The sequence below is a fragment of the Sapajus apella genome, unplaced genomic scaffold, assembly GCF_009761245.1.
Source record: "Sapajus apella isolate SASKATOON/1434 unplaced genomic scaffold, GSC_monkey_1.0 scaffold45, whole genome shotgun sequence".
Lineage (NCBI taxonomy): Eukaryota > Metazoa > Chordata > Mammalia > Primates > Cebidae > Sapajus > Sapajus apella.
Window position 1 is genome coordinate 4,207,174 of NW_022436985.1, and position 18,947 is coordinate 4,226,120.

The 18,947-nt window shown below is 37.5% G+C and overlaps 1 protein-coding gene across 3 annotated transcripts in view; it reads right to left on the reverse strand.

Moving 5' to 3' along the window:
- GRID2 (glutamate ionotropic receptor delta type subunit 2) overlaps nt 1–18,947 on the reverse strand; it is a 1,512,615-nt gene that overhangs the window by 21,713 nt on the left and 1,471,955 nt on the right. For 2 of the 3 annotated variants that reach the window (XM_032239843.1, XM_032239844.1), the window contains one exon: nt 13,773–16,493. The exons of the other annotated variant lie outside the window; for it this stretch is intronic. In XM_032239843.1, the coding sequence (XP_032095734.1) occupies nt 16,071–16,493 (423 nt within the window). In that variant the 3' untranslated portion in view covers nt 13,773–16,070. Of the gene's footprint in view, nt 1–13,772; nt 16,494–18,947 lie in introns of those variants that run through there. 3 annotated transcript variants of the gene reach the window in all.

Below are 18,947 nucleotides of genomic sequence, written 5' to 3' on the forward strand. Positions count from 1 at the left end.
AGGTGCCTGTCACCCTGCCCAGCTAATTTTTTGTATTTTTAGTAGAGACGGGGCTTCGCCATGTTGGGCAGGCTGGTCTCGAACTTTTGACCTCAGGTGATTTGCCCGCCTTGGCCTCCCAACATGCTGGGATTACAGGCGTGAGCTACTGTGCCCAGCCTTAGGCTTTACATTTTCAATGTCCTGCTTAGTATGTCCAACTGGATATTTTACCTTCATCTCAATTATGATGTTTCCAAAGCCAAGTATCATTTTTCACTCCACATACAAAATATTTTCCCTGAGTCTACTGTTCATCCAGACATCCTACCTTGAATCTCTGTTATGATATTGGAGTCTTCTGTTCCTTTCTACAGCTAATCCAGGAATTAGTAAATACATGCATGTATTTCCACTTGAACTAGACCTCACCATAATGATCCTTGTTAATCAATCATGCCATTTAATAATTTAACAAGTAGTAATCCAGTGACCCTCATATACCAGACACTGTCTTAAGCACTGAGGAAAGAGTAATGAATAAGATGGTGAAACTGCTGCCCTCAATTTTCTTTCGTAATGGTGGAAGGAGAAAGACAATGACCAGTCGGTAAATTATATAGTATGGTAGAAGGAGACATGTGCTATGAAAGATAATGGATCCATGTAAGGGTAAATGGGGGATGTTAGAGGAAACGATCTCAACGTTAAACAGGGTGGTTAGAGTAGGCCTCATATCCTGAATTTTGACCTCATAATTCTTTGCAATGCTGTGCTTTAGGCAGAACCTTCCTTATCATCCTTGATCTAAGCAATCACGAGATCTGCTGATTTTCTCCCAATGTGCTTTTCATTTCATTTCTACTGCTATTTGCCTTATTTAGCCTGTATTTCTTCATGCTTAGATTATTATACAGCCTGCCAACTTGACTCTATGCCTCTATAGTAGTCAAGTCAGATGCTTATCAAAACTGTTTTGATGTGGCCATGTGACAAGTGGATGTGTACGAAAGTGATGTGTGCTACTTCCAGGTCAGGCTCATTAAAACTCCCACAATCCTCCATGTCCTCTCTTTACCTTGTCTGCCAACTGGATGCGGAAGACCCAGTGGAGGACTCCAAAGTCCTAGGAATAACAGAGCCACCAGCTAGAAGGAACCTGGGTTCTGAATCTATTTGATCAAGCCGCTGAGATTTGTGGGGATGAGAGGAAGCACAGTTTTAATACTCTAACCAAATGGCCTTTCACTCTACTTCATATGCCACTGGGACACCCGATTAAAATTAACTTTTGTTTAGTACCACTTTACTGCTTACTCTACAACCCTCTGTTAAATCCAGGTCTGTTTGCCCTTGCCTAACTAGAAGCTGCTGAGGATATTTGAAAAAAAAATGTACAACTGTACAGATCAGGCCAAAATAATGTCATGACCTCTAACCTCAGCTGAGCCCTCAAAGCTGTACATCAGTTCTACTATGTTGCTCTACATAGCTCTCTTACTCTTTATTCTGCTTAAATCTTTGACCCCTCACCCTCACCAGTGATTTGCTTCTTCCATCTTGTAGAAAACAGAATCCAACATAATTTTCACTAAACATCCTGAAATTGAACCTAAACATTTATCTGCATTCACATCCATGCTTTTGCCTTTCATGCAATTGCAAAAAAAATGTATCCCCTATTGCAGAGGCATTGTGCCCTGGATCCCATTGCTTTTTACCATTTCAAAGCTCTGCTTGTTACCATATTCTCAAGCTTTGTCCACTATGAGCTCCTTCATATTTGCATTTAAATGTGCTCAAGTCTTTCCTGTCTTGGAAACAAACAAACAAACAGCCTCCGGGGATCCCATTTTTTCTTCTAGGTTGAGCTCCTTTTCTGGCCTTCACCTTTCCTTCATCACCATATCCCTTGGAAGAGCAGGGTATGTGTCCTTCTACTTATTCTTCCAACAGCAGCAGTCCGGCTTTAGTCCACCATGCTGAACACTGTTCTCACCCGTGACCTGAGGACTTATCTGTTGCTCATTCTAGTGGACGGACTTATTCTCTGTGTAGCAATTGACAATATTGACCACTCCCTATTGAAATACTCTTTTCCCTTCACGTCTGAGACCACTCACTCTTTTTTTTTTTTTTTTTTTTTAGATAGGAGTCTTGCTCTGTCATCCAGGCTGGAATGCAGTGGCGCGATCTTGACTCACTGCAATCTCTGCCTCCTGGGGTTCCAGTGATTCTCCTGCCTCAGCCTCTTGAGTAGCTGGGGCTATAGGCACACACTACCACATCCAGCTAATTTTTGTATTTTTTAGTGAAGACAAGGTTTCACCATGTTGGCCAGGCTGGTCTCGAACTCCTGACCTCATTATCCACCCTCCTCAGCCTCCCAAAGTGCTTGGATTACAGGTATGAGCCTCCATACCCGGCCTTGAGACCACTCACTCTTACAGTTTTCTTTCTAGATTTCTTTTAGCTAGTTAGTTTTTTTCCATTTAACACACTCTTCTGTCCTTTGATCAAATGTTGATCCTCCTCAGTGCTGTTTGTCCAGAGCTTACTTTGTGCTAAATAGACCCACATAGTCCTTGGATGATTTTATTACCTTCCATGATGCTAATTACAAGCCCAGACCTAGAGTGCATTCCCACTAAACCTCTCGCTAGTATCCTTCCACCTCTTTCCTTCCTTTCCTCCTCTTTACTACTGGAATTGGACTATTTCCTCTGGGTGGATTGCCACACAAGTTTCTAACGGGTCTGCCTCTCTTAGGTCTTTTCCCATTCCCAAAGTTCCTTCTGGGGCAGTGAGAGTGATTCTTTAAAACAGGAACATGATCAGGTCACTACTTTAAAGTCTTCAATGGCTTCTTAGTGATGCCTGGAACATTATTTCTTAAAGTATTTGTATTAAATTTTTGACCACGGTTAATGAAGCATGACAAGGCCTGCTCCATACATTTTAAAAAATCTTCTTGGCCGGGTGCAGTGGCTCATGCCTGTAATCCCAACACCTTGGGAGGCCAAAACGGGCAGATCACGAGGTCAAGAGATCAAGACCATCCTGGCCAACATGGTGAAACCCCATCTCTACTAACAAATACAAAAATTAGCTGGATGTGGTGGCTCGTGCCTGTGGTCCCAGCTGCTCAGGAGGCTGAGGCAGGAGAATTGCTTGAACCCAGGAGGCAGAGATTGCAGTGAGCCAAGATTGTGCCACTGCACTCTAGCCCGGTGCCTGGTGACAGAACAAGACTCTGTCTCAAAAAAAAAAAATTCTTGATATTTTCCTTTTATCAGCCTGACTTCTTTCAGTCCCTGGAACCAATTTTACCCTTTGGTTTTAGGTCTTTGCATTTACTGGTCACGTGGTCTGAACAACCTCTATTTCCTTTGCCTGGCTATCCGTCAATTTTCCCTCAATTCTAACTCCCTAGAGAATCCCATTCTCTGGGAGCTTTTCCTAGCCATGGTCTGAGTTGCAAATCGCCTTGCATTCTCATTACTATAGTACTTGCTCCAATTTATCATCATTGCCTGTTAAATTGTGTCTTCCTCAGTAGATCGTAAACACCATCACATTTCCAATATTCACAACTGTTCAAAATGGAATGGATTGTAAAAGGTATGAAACGCAAACATTAGGTAGGGGGCTGGTTTTGATTTTACAGTTTGGTTGTCTTATGTCCTGCTTTTCCTGGGCCATGTGTTCCAGCCAAACTACCTGATCTTTCTCAATATGCTTTGCATTATCCTCCTTGGTGGCTTGGATCAGATCTTTCCCTTTGCCTAAAAAAGTCTTTCTCTTTCAAGGCTCAGTTCCAAAAATCTCTTCTCCATGAAGATATTTTATCACCTGTAAGAAGAGATGTTTCTTTTCTCTGAATTTTCAAAATACTCTGGACTATTTTAAGTACTTACATATCGTGTTAAATTGTAGTTATAGCTGTATTTCAGTGAAAGGAGAACTAGAAGCCATCATCTCTCTCTTCTTTCGGTTTCTGTAATACATTGTATCACTTCTATGGAACACAGCATACTTTGCCTTATGTCACAGTTAGGCATATGCAGAATATCTCTTCTATAATAGCTTTTAGAGTCTTGCATGTCTGTGTGTTCTGCAATGCTGTGTGTGTGTGTGTGTGTGTGTGTGTGTGTGTAAAAAGGACTATGAAAATGAACGAATCAACAAATGGATTTTTCTTTTTTTGTAATCTTCTGCCTGTCTCCTCAGGACTTCCTGATTCAAGCCAAAAGTCTTATTCCCTGGCTCCCAGTTGTCAATGATATTTTCCCATTTCCTTTCTGCATATTGCTTTTACATTCTACATTCACATTTCCAGTTGTCAAAATCCTTCCCCCTTGGCGCAAACGCTGCTTCTCTGTGAAGGCTGCCTTAGTGCTTCCTGCCAGAAGGGATCTCAGCTGAGGCTCTTGGCCATTAGTTAGTGGGCCATAGAAATACCACAGAAAAAATTAAATCATGGAGCAGCATGACCTGAGAAGTAACTTAATAAGCTCACCTAGCCGGGTGTGGTGGCTCACACCTATAATTTCAGCACTTTGGGAGGTGGAGGCAGGCGGATCACCAGAGGTCGGGAGTTCTAGACCAGCCTGACCAACATGGAGAAACCTTGTCTCTACTAAAAATACAAAATTAGCCAGGCACAGTAGAGCATGCCTGTAATCCCTGCTACTTCAGAGGCTGAGGCAGGAGAATCGCTTGAACCCAGGAGGCGGATGGTGTGGTGAGCCGAGATTGTGCCATTGCACTCCAGCCTGGGCAACAAGAACAAAACTCCATCCCAAAAAAAGAAAAATCATCTAGTAAGATGAGAAATGTGAGCTAAAACGGTGAAGCTTTGGGAGACTTATAGCAATGCTCCAGGTAGAGGCTAGCATGTGCTTAAACTTGTCTTGTAGCAGTAGGGCTGGAAAAAGGAAACCAGGTACTAAAGCTTTATGCGAGTTGACTCACTAAGGGTTGGTTTTTCTAATGTTTTCATTAAAGGGACCCTAAGCAAGAGGGAAGAAGACCAGAAAGGTCACTAATGCCACCATTAGCATAAATAAAGAATACAAGAGGCGGATGAGCAGGTGTGCTGGTATTTGAGCAGTCTCTTCTGTAGATGCAGAGTATTTCTCTGAATCTGTGTTTTTGAAGCTCCTATGATGCGTCATCTGTATTCATATTTTGTGATTTTTAAAAATTTACCACTTGTAGTTTCTGTGTTAAAAAATATACATAGCCACTGAGGACTAATTTTTATGGATCCCATCGTGTACAAAGCCTCTTACATCAGTAAGGGATATAGAAGGCCCCTTTACCTCCATCTCACCCTGATCCTGGAACAGCCTGTTGAGGGGGAAAGTAAATGTGCTTCTGAGTTGGAGAGATGTGCGTTTGAATTCTGGTTTGGTCGCTTACTAATTGTGTGAGCTCAACCAAATTACTTATCTTTCCAGAATCTTACTTTTGTTTTGTTTTAATCTGCTCAATTAGTATCACCAATAGCAAACTTACAGAGTTATTATGAGAATCAAGTGAAACACCTATGTAGTGCCTAGCACTGAGCCTGGCACATGGTCAACATGACTTCCTTTCCCCAAGGACAAACCCTGAAGCAGCAATTCATGACTTACTTGTTCTGATGATAAGGGGTTAAACTTCCCTACATGTGAAATAATTCTTGTTGAAAATATATGCCACATATTTTATTAATTGCAGTCTGGAAACATGGGCCTCTGCAAACTACCTTGAAAGTCTTACGTTGTGTAGATATTCAGTGCAACAGGCGTTCATAATTAGTGGCCATTCTCTTTTATAAGATAGAAGAAATTTATTGTGTGTGTGTGTGTTTTCATGGTTTATATTTTAAAAGCAAGGCAGTGAGACAAGAGTACATAGCAAAGAATTATAATCTCAAATAATTGGGAAATCAGGTTTTACCAAAGTTATTTTGAATTTATAAAAATCCATATTACTTATTTCTTGTTTTATATTTGATAATGGTATTTTTTCTTAGAATTGGGAAATCAGCTTTGACCGCTGAAAAGCGAACTATTATTATGGCCTCAGTGTTGAATGGTAGTTAAAGCCGGCAGACAAGATCCAGCACAAAATCGGAGTAATCTTTCTGATGGCATCTGCTTGGTGAAAGCTAACCTTTCAAAGTGTTAGTGGAATTGGTGTCAGTAGAATTGGTGATGATGAGTATTTCAGCCTTACCTCTTAGCCTTACAGTACTTTCAACTGTGTTAGTGGATGCTTTCTGAACTCCATGTTGAAATAGACTCAGAATGAAAAGCACACAATTACAGGGAAACAAACACAGTTCATTCCATGGTATTTCATTTGATTTATAGTGTCAAGTATATCGACTTGAACAAAGCAGGTATTTTTAATGTTTGGGCTAATTTTAGTTTGTTCCTTTTATAAGACAAGCCTGTGTTTAGAAACATTTATTTTGGATTTCTATTCAGGCGTGTCTGTCTGCTGCCTGGTCCTAGTGAGCTTAGATCACTAGAAGCCAAGGTCCTTAAGGACCCTGGAGATACTGGGCCTATTTTAAGACAGGGATTTGAGTCACTGTCACCACTCTGAAGGGCGGTTTGGTCAATCCTGACTGCACACCATGTGGGAAACATGATAAATTCTATGTAGGAGAAACTGATGAGGCTTGTTCTATAGTATTTTGAAGAACCAGTAGAGAACTACATGTAATACAATCCAAAGTCAATGGAAGGAAGAGTATTCTAACAATTTGACAATTAAAGTTTGAATGCTATGATAGGGCTCAGAAAACATTTAGTCATCTGTCAGTAATGTATTATCCAGAGGGTGAAAGCAATGTTCACCGGAAGTCCAATGTAATCAGCCCTCTGGATCCATGGGTTTCACATATATGGATTCAACCAACCTCAGATTGAAAATATTTAGAAAAACACCCTGTACTAAACATGTACAGAAGTAACAAAGTAACAAGAAAAATGTTTTTTCTTGTCATTATTTCCTAAACTGTACAATATAACAACTGTTTACATAGCATTTACATTGTATTAGATATTAGTAATAATCTAGAGATAAAGTATATAGGAGAATTTCCATATGTTATATGCAAATACTACACCATTTTATATAAGGGCCCTGGCATCCTTGAATTTTGGTATCTGAGGGGGGTCCTCGAACCAACCCTCCACTGATATCGAGGGACCAACTGCAAATGAAGAAATCAAAGCAGAGTTGCTGTAAGTGAAGCCCAGCGGGCCTGACCTCAGCCCAGTGGCATCCCCATAAATCCTGAGTAATATCCTTGAAAATACGGGAAGCATAGTTTAAAAATCACAGACTCTACACGATTCCTTAGTTCCCCACCACTTATTAAAAATTCATCATTTATTCTCCCAATGAAAGAAAACAAATAAATGATTCTCAATTCCATCCTTTCTTCTCCCAAGCCCTCTAATTCAAGGAAAAAGTAAAATTAACAAACCAGATATTCTTTTGACTTTAACACTTTTGTAACATTATTTCCATCTTTCTGGCATCTGAATTTGTAAAATCAGTCATCTTTGACTTGTTTTTCTGTTATTACACTCTATATTCAGTTAATCGAGTTATCTTGATTCTCCCTTCAATATGTATCTACTCTATATCTTCTTTCTTTTCTAGACTACCTCAGAAGTTCAGCACATACCTAAACTGTTGTCCAGCCCTTTTAATTGGCCTCTTTTTCTTCTTAACATTTCATTTGATGAATTGCTACCAGTTTACTTTTTTTAAACTACCCCTCTAAGAGCCTGTTTCTCCCTTAGTTAAAAATCTTTAGTGGTTCCCCATGGCCACTGATGGAGGTTTTCACACAGTCAGTGGTTGTGAGCCTCCGTGAACGCCAACCCAGCTTCAGTCTCTCTCTGGTGGTTCAAGGACCAGCAACTGGCATTTCCATATCACTTTTCTACTGCACTCCACTTAAAATGGTGGCAAATATTTAGGACCAAAGCGGGGTGGGAAAGTGCAGGCAGTTATGATTCCAAGTCTGATTTATATCTGACTTTGTGATCAACATGCTGGAACTAGTAAAAGAAGTCATTGTCCTTTGTGCAAAACACTCCAGCGGTTTCCCAGCCCATGCAGAATAAAAGCCAAAATCCTCAGTGTCCTACAAGCCTTGTAATGTGGGCCTTTTGTTATTTCTTAGTGCCCTTCTCCCATCACTCATTCTAGTCTAGCCAAATTGATCAGCTCGTTGTTCTTTAGACATGCCCAGCACATTCTCACCTCAGAGCCTTTGTACTGGCTGTTCCCAAAGACTGGAATGTTTTTCTGTATGGCTAATTCCCTCACTCCCTTTAAAGCTTTATTCAAATGTCAGCTAATCAGTGAGGCCTCCTTTGACCACCTTAAAATAGCAGATCCCCACTTCCGCCCTGACCTTCCTGGTCGTTACTCTTCTTTTGCTTTTTCTATGCCGCACTTACCACCTTCCAACAGACTAATCCTTCCTTCCTTGCTTGCTTATTGTCTGTCTCCCTCAGTTAACTGTAAACTCCATGAGGGTGTGAATTTCTGTCTTGTTTTCTGGTGTATCCCCAACACACAGAATAGTGTCTTGCACACAGCAGGACCTGGGTAGACACATGTTGAATATGTAAATAATCAGGATGTAGTGTTCTCTCTTGAGCCTAGCCTCTAGGCATCCCGCAATCTCACCCACGCTTTGCCTTTTCTGATCTCTGACACAAAGTCCCTATTCCAGACATCATGGCCTACTGTGCCGTTCTTCCCTACGCTTGTTCTATGGTTGTACTGTAAACTCCAGTACAAAAGCATCCTTCTGACCTTTCCATATTCTCGATGATTAGGCTAATTTTTCACTGGTTCCATGAAACCATTCCAAGCCATGCAGCCTACATTATTCTTTTCCTCTTTTCGTAGAATAACTTTTCTATACCACTAATTTGACAAATGTACTCTGCAACATGGTGTAATTTATATTCATGTCTTCTGATGTTATTTATATGATGAGCTTTTATTTCACTTTTCAAATGTTTATATTTCGTTTCTCCAACTTTGGAAGCTCTCTCAGGGGAAGCTGGGTAGAAAAGCTGCTCACAGGCAGAATTTCTGCCCAGTCACCCTTACCTCCCTGGCCACCCTGCGGAAAGGAGAGGATCGAAGCTTCAGTACACCAGCAGCACTGCTGGCCCAGGCACGTGCCTTGGTACATTAGTTAGAAGAACTCTGCTCTAGGGTGCCATGCTAATAGTAGGTGCTCAGAAAGTATTTGTTGGTGGACTGATCAATCTTATGTGATTGTTTTGTTCCCAATATTCTCCCTGAAGCCTTGCTAAAGTTTCTGTATAGGTATTAAACTCATTAAAAAAAAGTGAAAGAGACATAAAATGATGATTATGAAGTAGGAATCTAAAACTTCAATTAATGATGATGAGAAAGACCTGATTAAAAATATTCATGATTGGTGATTGAACCATTGGACACATCAATAACCTTGGAGGCTGTACATATGAGAGGTGTTTTCACACTTCATTTTTACTATGATCTTTTCATGGAGAAATCTGAGTGAAAAATAAGCTTAAAAATGTTTAGTCATGCAGAATACAAACCTGAGAGTCCCAATTATGTGTATATGTTGTTGCACTGCTTAGTTTTTTTTTTAAATTTTAACTCTTAATATGTTAATTTGGACAAAAAATTGTACTCATTAAAAAACATTATGGGTGAATAGAGTTTTGTATACATACCTCATGTCAACTATGTCAGTCAGGTATGTTAAAAGATTTTTTAAAAAGCAGTGTCTAGAGAAGTACTTGAGTGTATTACTTATTCAGTTACTATTTCCAGCACCAAAAAGTCAAATGAGGTAAGGCTGAGCATGGTGGCTCATACCTGTAATCTCAACAGTTTGGGAGGCTGAGGTGGGCAGATCATTTGAGGTCCAGAGTTGAAGATCAGCCTGACTAACATGGTGAAACCCAGTCTCGATTGAAAATATCAAAAATTAGCTGGGCATGGTGGCACATGCCTGCAGTCCCAGTTACTCGGAAGGCTGAGGCACGAGAATTGCTTGAGCCTGGGAGGCGAAGGTTCCAGGGAGCCAAGATCATACCACTGCACTACAGTCTGGGTGACAGAGTGAGACTCTGTCTCCCCCGCCAACCATCCCCCCAAAAGTCAAATGAGATAGGCTGAACATATGGAACTTTATTTTCAGCTTTATTTTAGGGTGCTTTTATTTCTAGCAATAAATCTTATAGGCAACTTTTGTAAACTATATTAATAGAGGGTTAGCATTTAATTTTAAAGTTAACTTTCATATAATTTTGGAAAAGAATTAAATATTAACTATCAGACACTTATTGACCTAGTAGAAAATACTGATACCCTTGCCTCCAGGAAATAGCTGTTATCCTGAAAGCTTTAGATAACTTGAATTTTTGTAAATTGAATCTTACTTTATTACATATGGGAAGAACTAACTCTTAAAGTCCTTCTATTATTTATCTTTTGTATTGTGAATATCCAACTGTATTTGTTTATTTCTCAAATTCAGAAAATTATGGATTATCTTTGAATATATGTATCTATGTGTTTAAAAATAACATTGATGTCCAATTTTTAAAAATTAAAAACATCGACTTAAGTAGGCTACTTAATTCCTAAACTTTTACAGTTGCACCAATTTAATGATAAAATATAATAACTTAAAATTAAAATTTGCCTTCTACTCATATTTTAAATCTTTTAACTGGCAAAATTATTTATTAAAAGCAATGTTTGTCATCCCTTCTCTGGTTGTGACATTGTATCATTCTTTGTTTTTGTGACATATGCTTCTTCTTGTAAAGCAGCTGTTACGAAAGCTTTGTTTTTAATTAATGAGAATTAATGTCCTGAGAATTTTGTGAGTTTTTGATCACATCACGAATAGTTTGAGACTGTTGAAATGTGTCGCTTTTGGGATTTCTCCAACAGAAAACCAGATTCTCCCTCTCATGAAGACTAGACAAGCTATGTCTATTCTATGAGGCCGGTTATATGTTCAAATAGCATAGCTAGTTTCTCTTCATTCTGAAGATATTCTAGGAACTAGGATACAAAATTAGTCAAAAGATGTCACTGAGTCCTAAGTTGTATATAATATGAAGTCAAGATAGAGCCCTTAGATATGAAAAAAAATTCTCAAATTTGAACAAGTTTTGTTTTGTCATTACTATTACATGGAAACAAAGCAAATGAATGGGAATTTGAAAAATTCAGGTTAAGAAATGAGAGATAGTTCTTTCATCTGTTTCTATCCCAGCTGTAGGCTGAATCTTCATGTGCTTTATCTGTTCCATGTCTCTGTGCAGCTGTATGAAATGAAGAAAACCATGAGGTTTCTAGTCTCCTGGAGGTACGGGTGAGTGGGCGGCCATCACCATGGTGGGCAGCCTGAAGGATACTTTACATTCATTGGGTTTACGTGCCATACTGCATCCTCTGTCTTAGATGACAGGAAAGGTAGCGTAGAGTTTTAGCTGCAGTATCAAAAACAGCCTGTATAAGAGTTACTATGCTTTGTTCTGTTGAGGTAATTTGAAACATTGCAGAGCATGAACTATCATAACTCATTAGATTTGCGGGGACAGAAAAGGAGTTATTGTGGTCTACATCATTCCGATGAGGACACCTAAGGGTAGGAGTCAGTCTCTGAATGGTATGCAGGTATCAGTAAGGATGAAGGGTTAGATAGTAATTTTCCTGTGGCTTATAGAAATTTTTCACGTTTCTGAAAATTTGGCTTTTTGGGCTGGCATGAAGCCAAACTGGTCTAAATTTCCAAGTCTTTGGGGAGGTGGTCTGAACAAAGAAGACAATTTCAACTGGTGCTTGAGAGCTACTAAGATGAATTGCTGTAGTCAGTCAAACCAACCAAGAGGACTGTACTGGTTTGGGGTGACTCATTCTGTAACATGGCCTCTGTATGCTGCATGTTGATATGGAGCCAGGAAAGAGATGAGTGGTAGGACATACCCAGACCCATTCCTAAACATTCATTTCTGCCATGCCCAGCTGCTTAGCACAGTGGGTTTCAACGTAATATGTTCTCTGTTAACACTAGCAGAATCGAATTCAATCTATCAAATCTTCTATAAATTATAGCTTATTCCCTGACTCTTCAGTGTCAGATAAGTAATTTCTACCTAGGGAAGTTCACATATGCTGCCTCATAAGAGGGTGCCTTCTAAAATATTTGTTGACAGGGTGTCTACCAAAATTCATTGAAATGATAATTATGGCCATAGTTGTTAATCATTTATTAATATCCGATCATGAGGGTTGGCTATAAGATTTGTTTTTTGAAAGAAAAGTACTCTAAAAGGCAGCCAAATTTTAGTGAGTCCATTGTACTTTATCAGCCATCATGACATTTATATTTAAGAATAAAACCTATGTTGACCAGCACATAAACTCTTCCCTGCATGATTTACTATACTCATAATCCAGAACGTATTTCAGCATTGGAAAATTCTGATTATAAAAGAGTAATAACTTGTTATTCAATCATGTGGCTTAAAAGTATCATGCAGGGTAAATGGATCTTCCCATTTTTTTTTAATTGATGAAGCAAAGTACTGTTCAACAAAGTCTATTTTTAAAAGTATTTATTCAGTTGACAGCCAATCCCAAACTAAAATAGATGAAAAATAACATGATTATGAACATGACAAATTGTAGTTTAATGGTATGAGGAAGAAGTCAGTCTTACAACTTTACATATATATGATTAAACCAAAACCTGTGACTAAGTTCTGATGCGGTACAGTGATACCAGGTATCTTAATGATTCACCAGTGGAGTAAGTTAAACATCTGAATAGAATAAAAGTACTTGAATATAAGGTGTTTTGTCTTGTAGGGAAATAGCCAGGTTAGTCTAAGTGTTGCAAACCAGGGCAAACAATATGCCAAAGGACCAAGCATAGACAGAAAGGGAAACTGACCTTAGTTTTGCCACTAGCTATGACCATGGGGGTAAATAGCCTGAGGCACTCATTTTCCCATATGTAAAAGTTGAATCAGATGATCTATGTGTCCCAAACAAGGAAGGAAAGATCCTAGAGATTTGTAGCTGAGGCTTCGTGAGAGGAGAAGGTGGAGCCTATATTTATAATCCATGAGGACCCTATGTTGATGTGATTGAAGGGTGGCAGAGTTTTAAAAAAGAAGACCCAGTTTACATTTTAGGTTGTCAGACATTTGGGCATATTACAGCATCTTAGCATCTTATGTTTCCTGTTTTGTAAAATGAGGTCAATAGTGTAGATCTCTAAAGTTCCTCTTCGTTCCAATATTTAAAGAATTATTTGGATGGAACTTTAGAACAATGCAGAACTATTTTCTTTCTTCTTTCATTCTTTCTTTCTTTCTTTTCTTTTCTTTTTAACTAAGTCATGTTTTCAAAACACATTTTCAGATAGATATCCTTTAGGTGTGTTAAATGCTAGAAGAATTAAATACTGTTGTTCAAATGCAGAAAAATTATTAAAAACAATCTTAGAGCCTAAATTAATTCCCAAATTAATAGATTCAGCATGATGAATAGTTCTCTAGCAAAGCAATTTTAAATAAATAAATCCTAAGTTTAATAATTACCCTTGATTTTCTTTTCTTTTTTTTTTTAATCTTTTTTTTTTTTTATGTAACAAACCCTCATCCTGATATTATAATGGTTGTATTGCTTACATGAAACAGGATAAATCTTTCCCAAAAAAGTGCTCACACAGACATCCACAGAGAAAAACAAATATATTGTTGGTTCAAATAGTCTCAAATAGCAGAAAGGCAGTCTCTCATTGGTTTAGGACATCACTTAGTAATGGTTTAGAGAGTCACTCATTTTGGCATAGTTCTGCCAGTAAAACTTAGTGTTTTTTATGATTTAATTAACTCAAGATAAATTTTTAGAAAAATTTAGTTCAATCTGTGAGAGAGTAAACATTTTCAAATCTTACAGTTAAGACTTCAATAGTATGGAGCAAGTTTAGAAAACATTTTTATTAGACAAATTATTTAGACAAATTATACACAGAAAGCTCTGTCACTCATAACTGAGGCCTCCAAAAATGTTTTGTGTGTATAATAGGCAGTACATCAAAATAAGCCTATTTTAAATATTGTACATGGTTAACAGTTTGTTGATAACTAAAATCACTGCAACATCTGGTATGTCCCTATATAGCTTGTTGTAAAGATTTTTTTTTTGTTTTAAAATCAGAGTTGTAAATGAGATCATGAATGTTACAAGGGAAAACAAGTTGTGCATGCACTTAGGTACTTGTTACCCTGGAAACAAAATGGTTTTTGCATGATAAGAAATTTTTCTGCCTTACACAGTAGACAATATTTGAAGATTTAGTACAAAAACAGTGACAATACAAGATGCTCCCCAGAACAGAATTAGCATCAAAATATAATATATCTTAAGAATATACCTTTTAATTTCTCCTAAAGCAAATCACATAGGTTGATTCCTATATCAATCCTAGCCACAGAATGAATTAGATTAAAGTAAGTGTATGGCTGTGTAAAAACACAGAATAAGTTCTTGCTTCCTACTTACCACATTTTAATTTGATTACAAACAAAGTTCATTCTACATTTCTAACAAGTAAGAATGCTACTTTAAAAGGGTTGTGCACAAAGAGGCACTGTTTTTGCTGTCATCCTTCTATATACTCGGCACTAATGTAAAAAATACATAACTCCTCCAAATAGAACTAAATAAAAAGGGGGTTGAGTTGAGAGCCCATTATGGTTATTGTTTTCTTCTTTAGGATAATGAATGACAGTAATTTAAGGCCACATCAACATTTCTGAAGGGCTCCCACCCCTCCCCAACTATCATTATTGTATTGATTGACTTGCTGCTTTGGAAGAGGATTTTTAACCTTCAGTGATCTATGTTTCAACTCTTCTAGAGCTCTATGTGCTGCTGTGGATGTGGTTCAGCTAATAGCGTTTTTCATTCAGATAATTAATTAAAAGTAAAATTATCAAGGTTAGCTTTATACACTGCTGAATAACAAATGCAAAACCTATTCAAGTGAGTTACATCTAGGAACAAATATTAAATTGCCCTGGATGCTTTAATAACAAAAGTATAAAATATTTTCTGTTGGCAAACAATGCGAGTCAGAATAACATTAAAGCAACCTGCCTTTTCTAACTGAAAAGAACCCCTGCACTATACATAGTTCTTGTATACAATACTTTTGTTTAAACTAAAGCTTTATTAAATGAATTGCAATAGCAATGGCCGCCTTTGTATATATATACACATTAGATAGGTGCATATATATGTATATATATGAAATACTAATTTATTTAACACAATAGAGGCTTCTGCCATATGATAAAGTTTACTGTACATAAGAAAAAACTTTTAATACTGTACAATCACATAAAGGTCATATGCACTGTTGCAGTGCAAGAGTAGTTTTAACTGTAGTCTTGACTGGCATATTAATGGCTTTTTTGTAATCCTGCAAAATTGCATTCTCATCTTATGTGGCCTGAATGGTCTTTAAATTGTTTTATAAACACTGCAGGGGTTGCCTTTGGTCCACAGTTAAAGGACACTCAACAGCAGTGGAGCATTGTATGGATGCAGCAGAAGAATGTAAAAAGACTGAAGTTATTGCAATTGTATTTCTAAAAATAGAGAAATGTTACAGAAGAGGCCTTTATGTAAAATTAATCCTGCATATGCTTTTAGTATGCTCAGTGCACATTTCCTATACTTGATGTACAGTATATGAAAAGCAGACTAATAGGATCCTAGTACACTACCTTCTTGGGGAACAAGTTGAGTAATGAAAAAACTTTGAGGAAAATGTATAGGAAGGGAGGGGAAAAGAGAGAAAATAATAGAGGAGAGAGAGGAGAGAGAAGGTGGGAGGAAAAAACTAGAATTGTTACTAATAATCCTGATTTTTTTTAACGTTACATCCATGTTAGTCCCACAATTTTACAGTTGCTCCTTGCAAAGGGAGTCCTAAAAAAGAAACAGTGAAGAGATTTGTTTGATGCTCATATGGAGGTGCCTCGGTCTGGATCATTACCCAGATTGAGCCCCAGGGTAGGAGTTGGTTGATAAGGAATAGATGACATTGTTTTTATAGGACTCCTGAAAAAGCCCCCATTAGGTGCCCTGTGCCTAAAAGGGCCAGTTCGGTGCTCAGGCACGTTGCCAAAAGTGAAACCAGAGGCAGCTTTAGCTGACAGTGTGCGGCTAAGAGTCTGGATCTGCTCTGGGATAAAGGTTGTTGTGGTAATATGAGTGTTCCTGAAATCACTGATTTGCTCCAGTGCTTGTCGTGTTGGCAAAGTGTCAATGTCCAGAGGGGTCAAGTCAATTGACGAGGTGGAAAACTGTTTATGGGGGCTGTCGTCATCTGTGCACAAGCTATTTACACGTCTATGGAGGTGCTCCAGGTCAATTTCCTTGTCATCCTGGAGATGAAGAAAAAGAAAATAAGGTTCTCATCAGTACTAGCTTCGATGGTTAAAAAAAAAAAAAAGTAGTTCAGCAAACATGTAATTAACTGAACTCTGGAGTTTATTCATTTAACAAATATTTATTGAGCACCTAGTATGAGCCAGGCACTGTGCTAGGTTCTGGGGGTACCAATTCTGAGATAAGGTTATCTACAATAAATATTTTCCTTGCAGTAAAGGTTCTTAAGTGATCATATGCCACATGCAACTACAAAGATATGCAAGCAGTTGATGGGTGATTGCCATTCTATAAAAGGCAGGCCCAGGCAAAATTGTACCAATAGAAAGTATGGTTTTGGCAACTCTACCCCCTACTTCTTCGTTATACATGCTTCCTTCTTTTTCAGGGTGTCTCATTCCAAGTTAAATTTTTGTTCCTTTCAACCACTTACTCCTAACCTTAAATTTCCATTCTTGAAAGAAAATGATATAATAAGCTATTTCATACTAAAGTGTTAGTGACTGTTAAAGTGTTATTTCTTGTAAGCCAAAGATATGGGAGATTGTTTAGAGAGAGCAATACTCAACACAAAACAATTAATTTCTAACTGAGGGATTTTATGCACTCAAGGTATCTAGCACCCAAATCAGTCAATATTGTGAGGTCAGTGAGGTATTTAGGGACTCCTTCAAGTCAGGGCACATGAGTGATAGCTTTAGTTTAGGGCTAGCTTTATGCTAACTGACTTCAAAACCAAAGACGCTTTAAGCTATGCTAATTGCGTCTTGGTAAGAAGGCAGTTAATAAACAAATATGTAAGTAAAACCTCAGGTATTGGAATTGAAACAATTCATAAGTTCCCTATAATTTTCACTAAAAGTGAGTATTAAAGCCCAATATTTGAGAAATAAAACTGGAAAGAAATAAAATTATCCTTGTTATCTGTCTTACTTATTGCCAAACTCAATACATTAAATTTATGAGAATTTAAAATATCTATTAATCATAAGAGGAGAAAATATCTGCTTATAGGATCTGGATTAGCAGTCACTAGTTGGAACGGAGTATGTATTTTTTTCATTGTGCTATTATCGTGTTCCTCGGTGAAAAATATTTTGATGTGCATCACTGTTTTTCCTTCTCCCTTCTCATTTCAAAATTCAATAAAAAATATCCATTAATGCAATATTATCACTGAGACTTTAGAGGATTGAGACATAATTTCATGGTTCCCACAGCAACTATAATGTAGTCATCCATCAACAAATATAATAATGCAAAGTTTTAATGTCATATATAGTAATTCAAAATATAAGGGGCTTGGGGAATCCTTACTTTCGAGATTTTTAAAAATATGAAGTCTTAGCTATAATGTTGCATTAATGTGGTCTTTTGCATTGAATCAATGTCAACAGAGATACCAGAAGCTTATTTCACAAAGAAAATGCTACAATAAGGCTGGATTAATTTGTTAATTTGTTCTTTATGTATTTAGAATGTATGATCATTCACACAGGTAGGAAGCTAAACTTCATCTTTCCTAGAGTCAAGGTTTTCCTTAAAAATGATGCTGATCAATTTTGCATATAAGGTGATAAGAAGGAATCTTTATATTACTTTTGAAATCACTCTGTTTGAAAGAATATATTAACATGCAACAATTCATATGCAAATAAGAAGTCATATTTATTGTGCATTAAGGTAGATCCTTTTAGCATTCACTTCAGGTATCAGTCAGCCAAGTTCTAGTTATAGAAAGTTTAAAACTTTCTTTGAAACTATCCATCAACATCAAATCATTAGGCAAATTCAGATTGGTTTTTATTTCAATTTGTGAAGCTTTAGTGAATATGACTTCATTGGTTAAAATATTTTCACCCCTTTGGTTCAAAGGAAATAAGATAAATGAATCAATATTTAACTTCAGATTTTCCTTAATTTATAAGTCTCATACTTCATGATGAAAACAAGGCTCAGGTCACTATAAAAGAGATATGTATAATTCTGCAATTATTCTTTCAGATATTGAGATAAAATTTAATATGGCCCTGAAGTTAAGCTGACTCCAGAGTAAAGGAGAAAAATTGAATTGTGGATGTTTCTATGACGTAGATTTTGGATTTGATAAGCTTGGGGCCATCGAAGAGCTTCTATAGATCCAAATGTATACAGAAGGAGGCAGTCACTAGTGGTGAAGAGAAAATTCTGATCATTTTTCTTATAGTATTGTATTTTCGGAGGGCTAGTCTTAGACACATGAGGAATTTACTTACAAGTCAAAAAAATACGTGAAATAAAATGGTAAGTATCTCTGTGAACTGGTCAAAGGAATCATGGCTTTTAAAAATCATTGAATTAAAATTACGAGATTTGGGAGAATTTCAAAGCCCATTGTGGTACATGAAATTCTCAGTCTTTGAAACACTATAGTCTCCTCCACTGATCGGGGATATCCTAAAATGGAAATT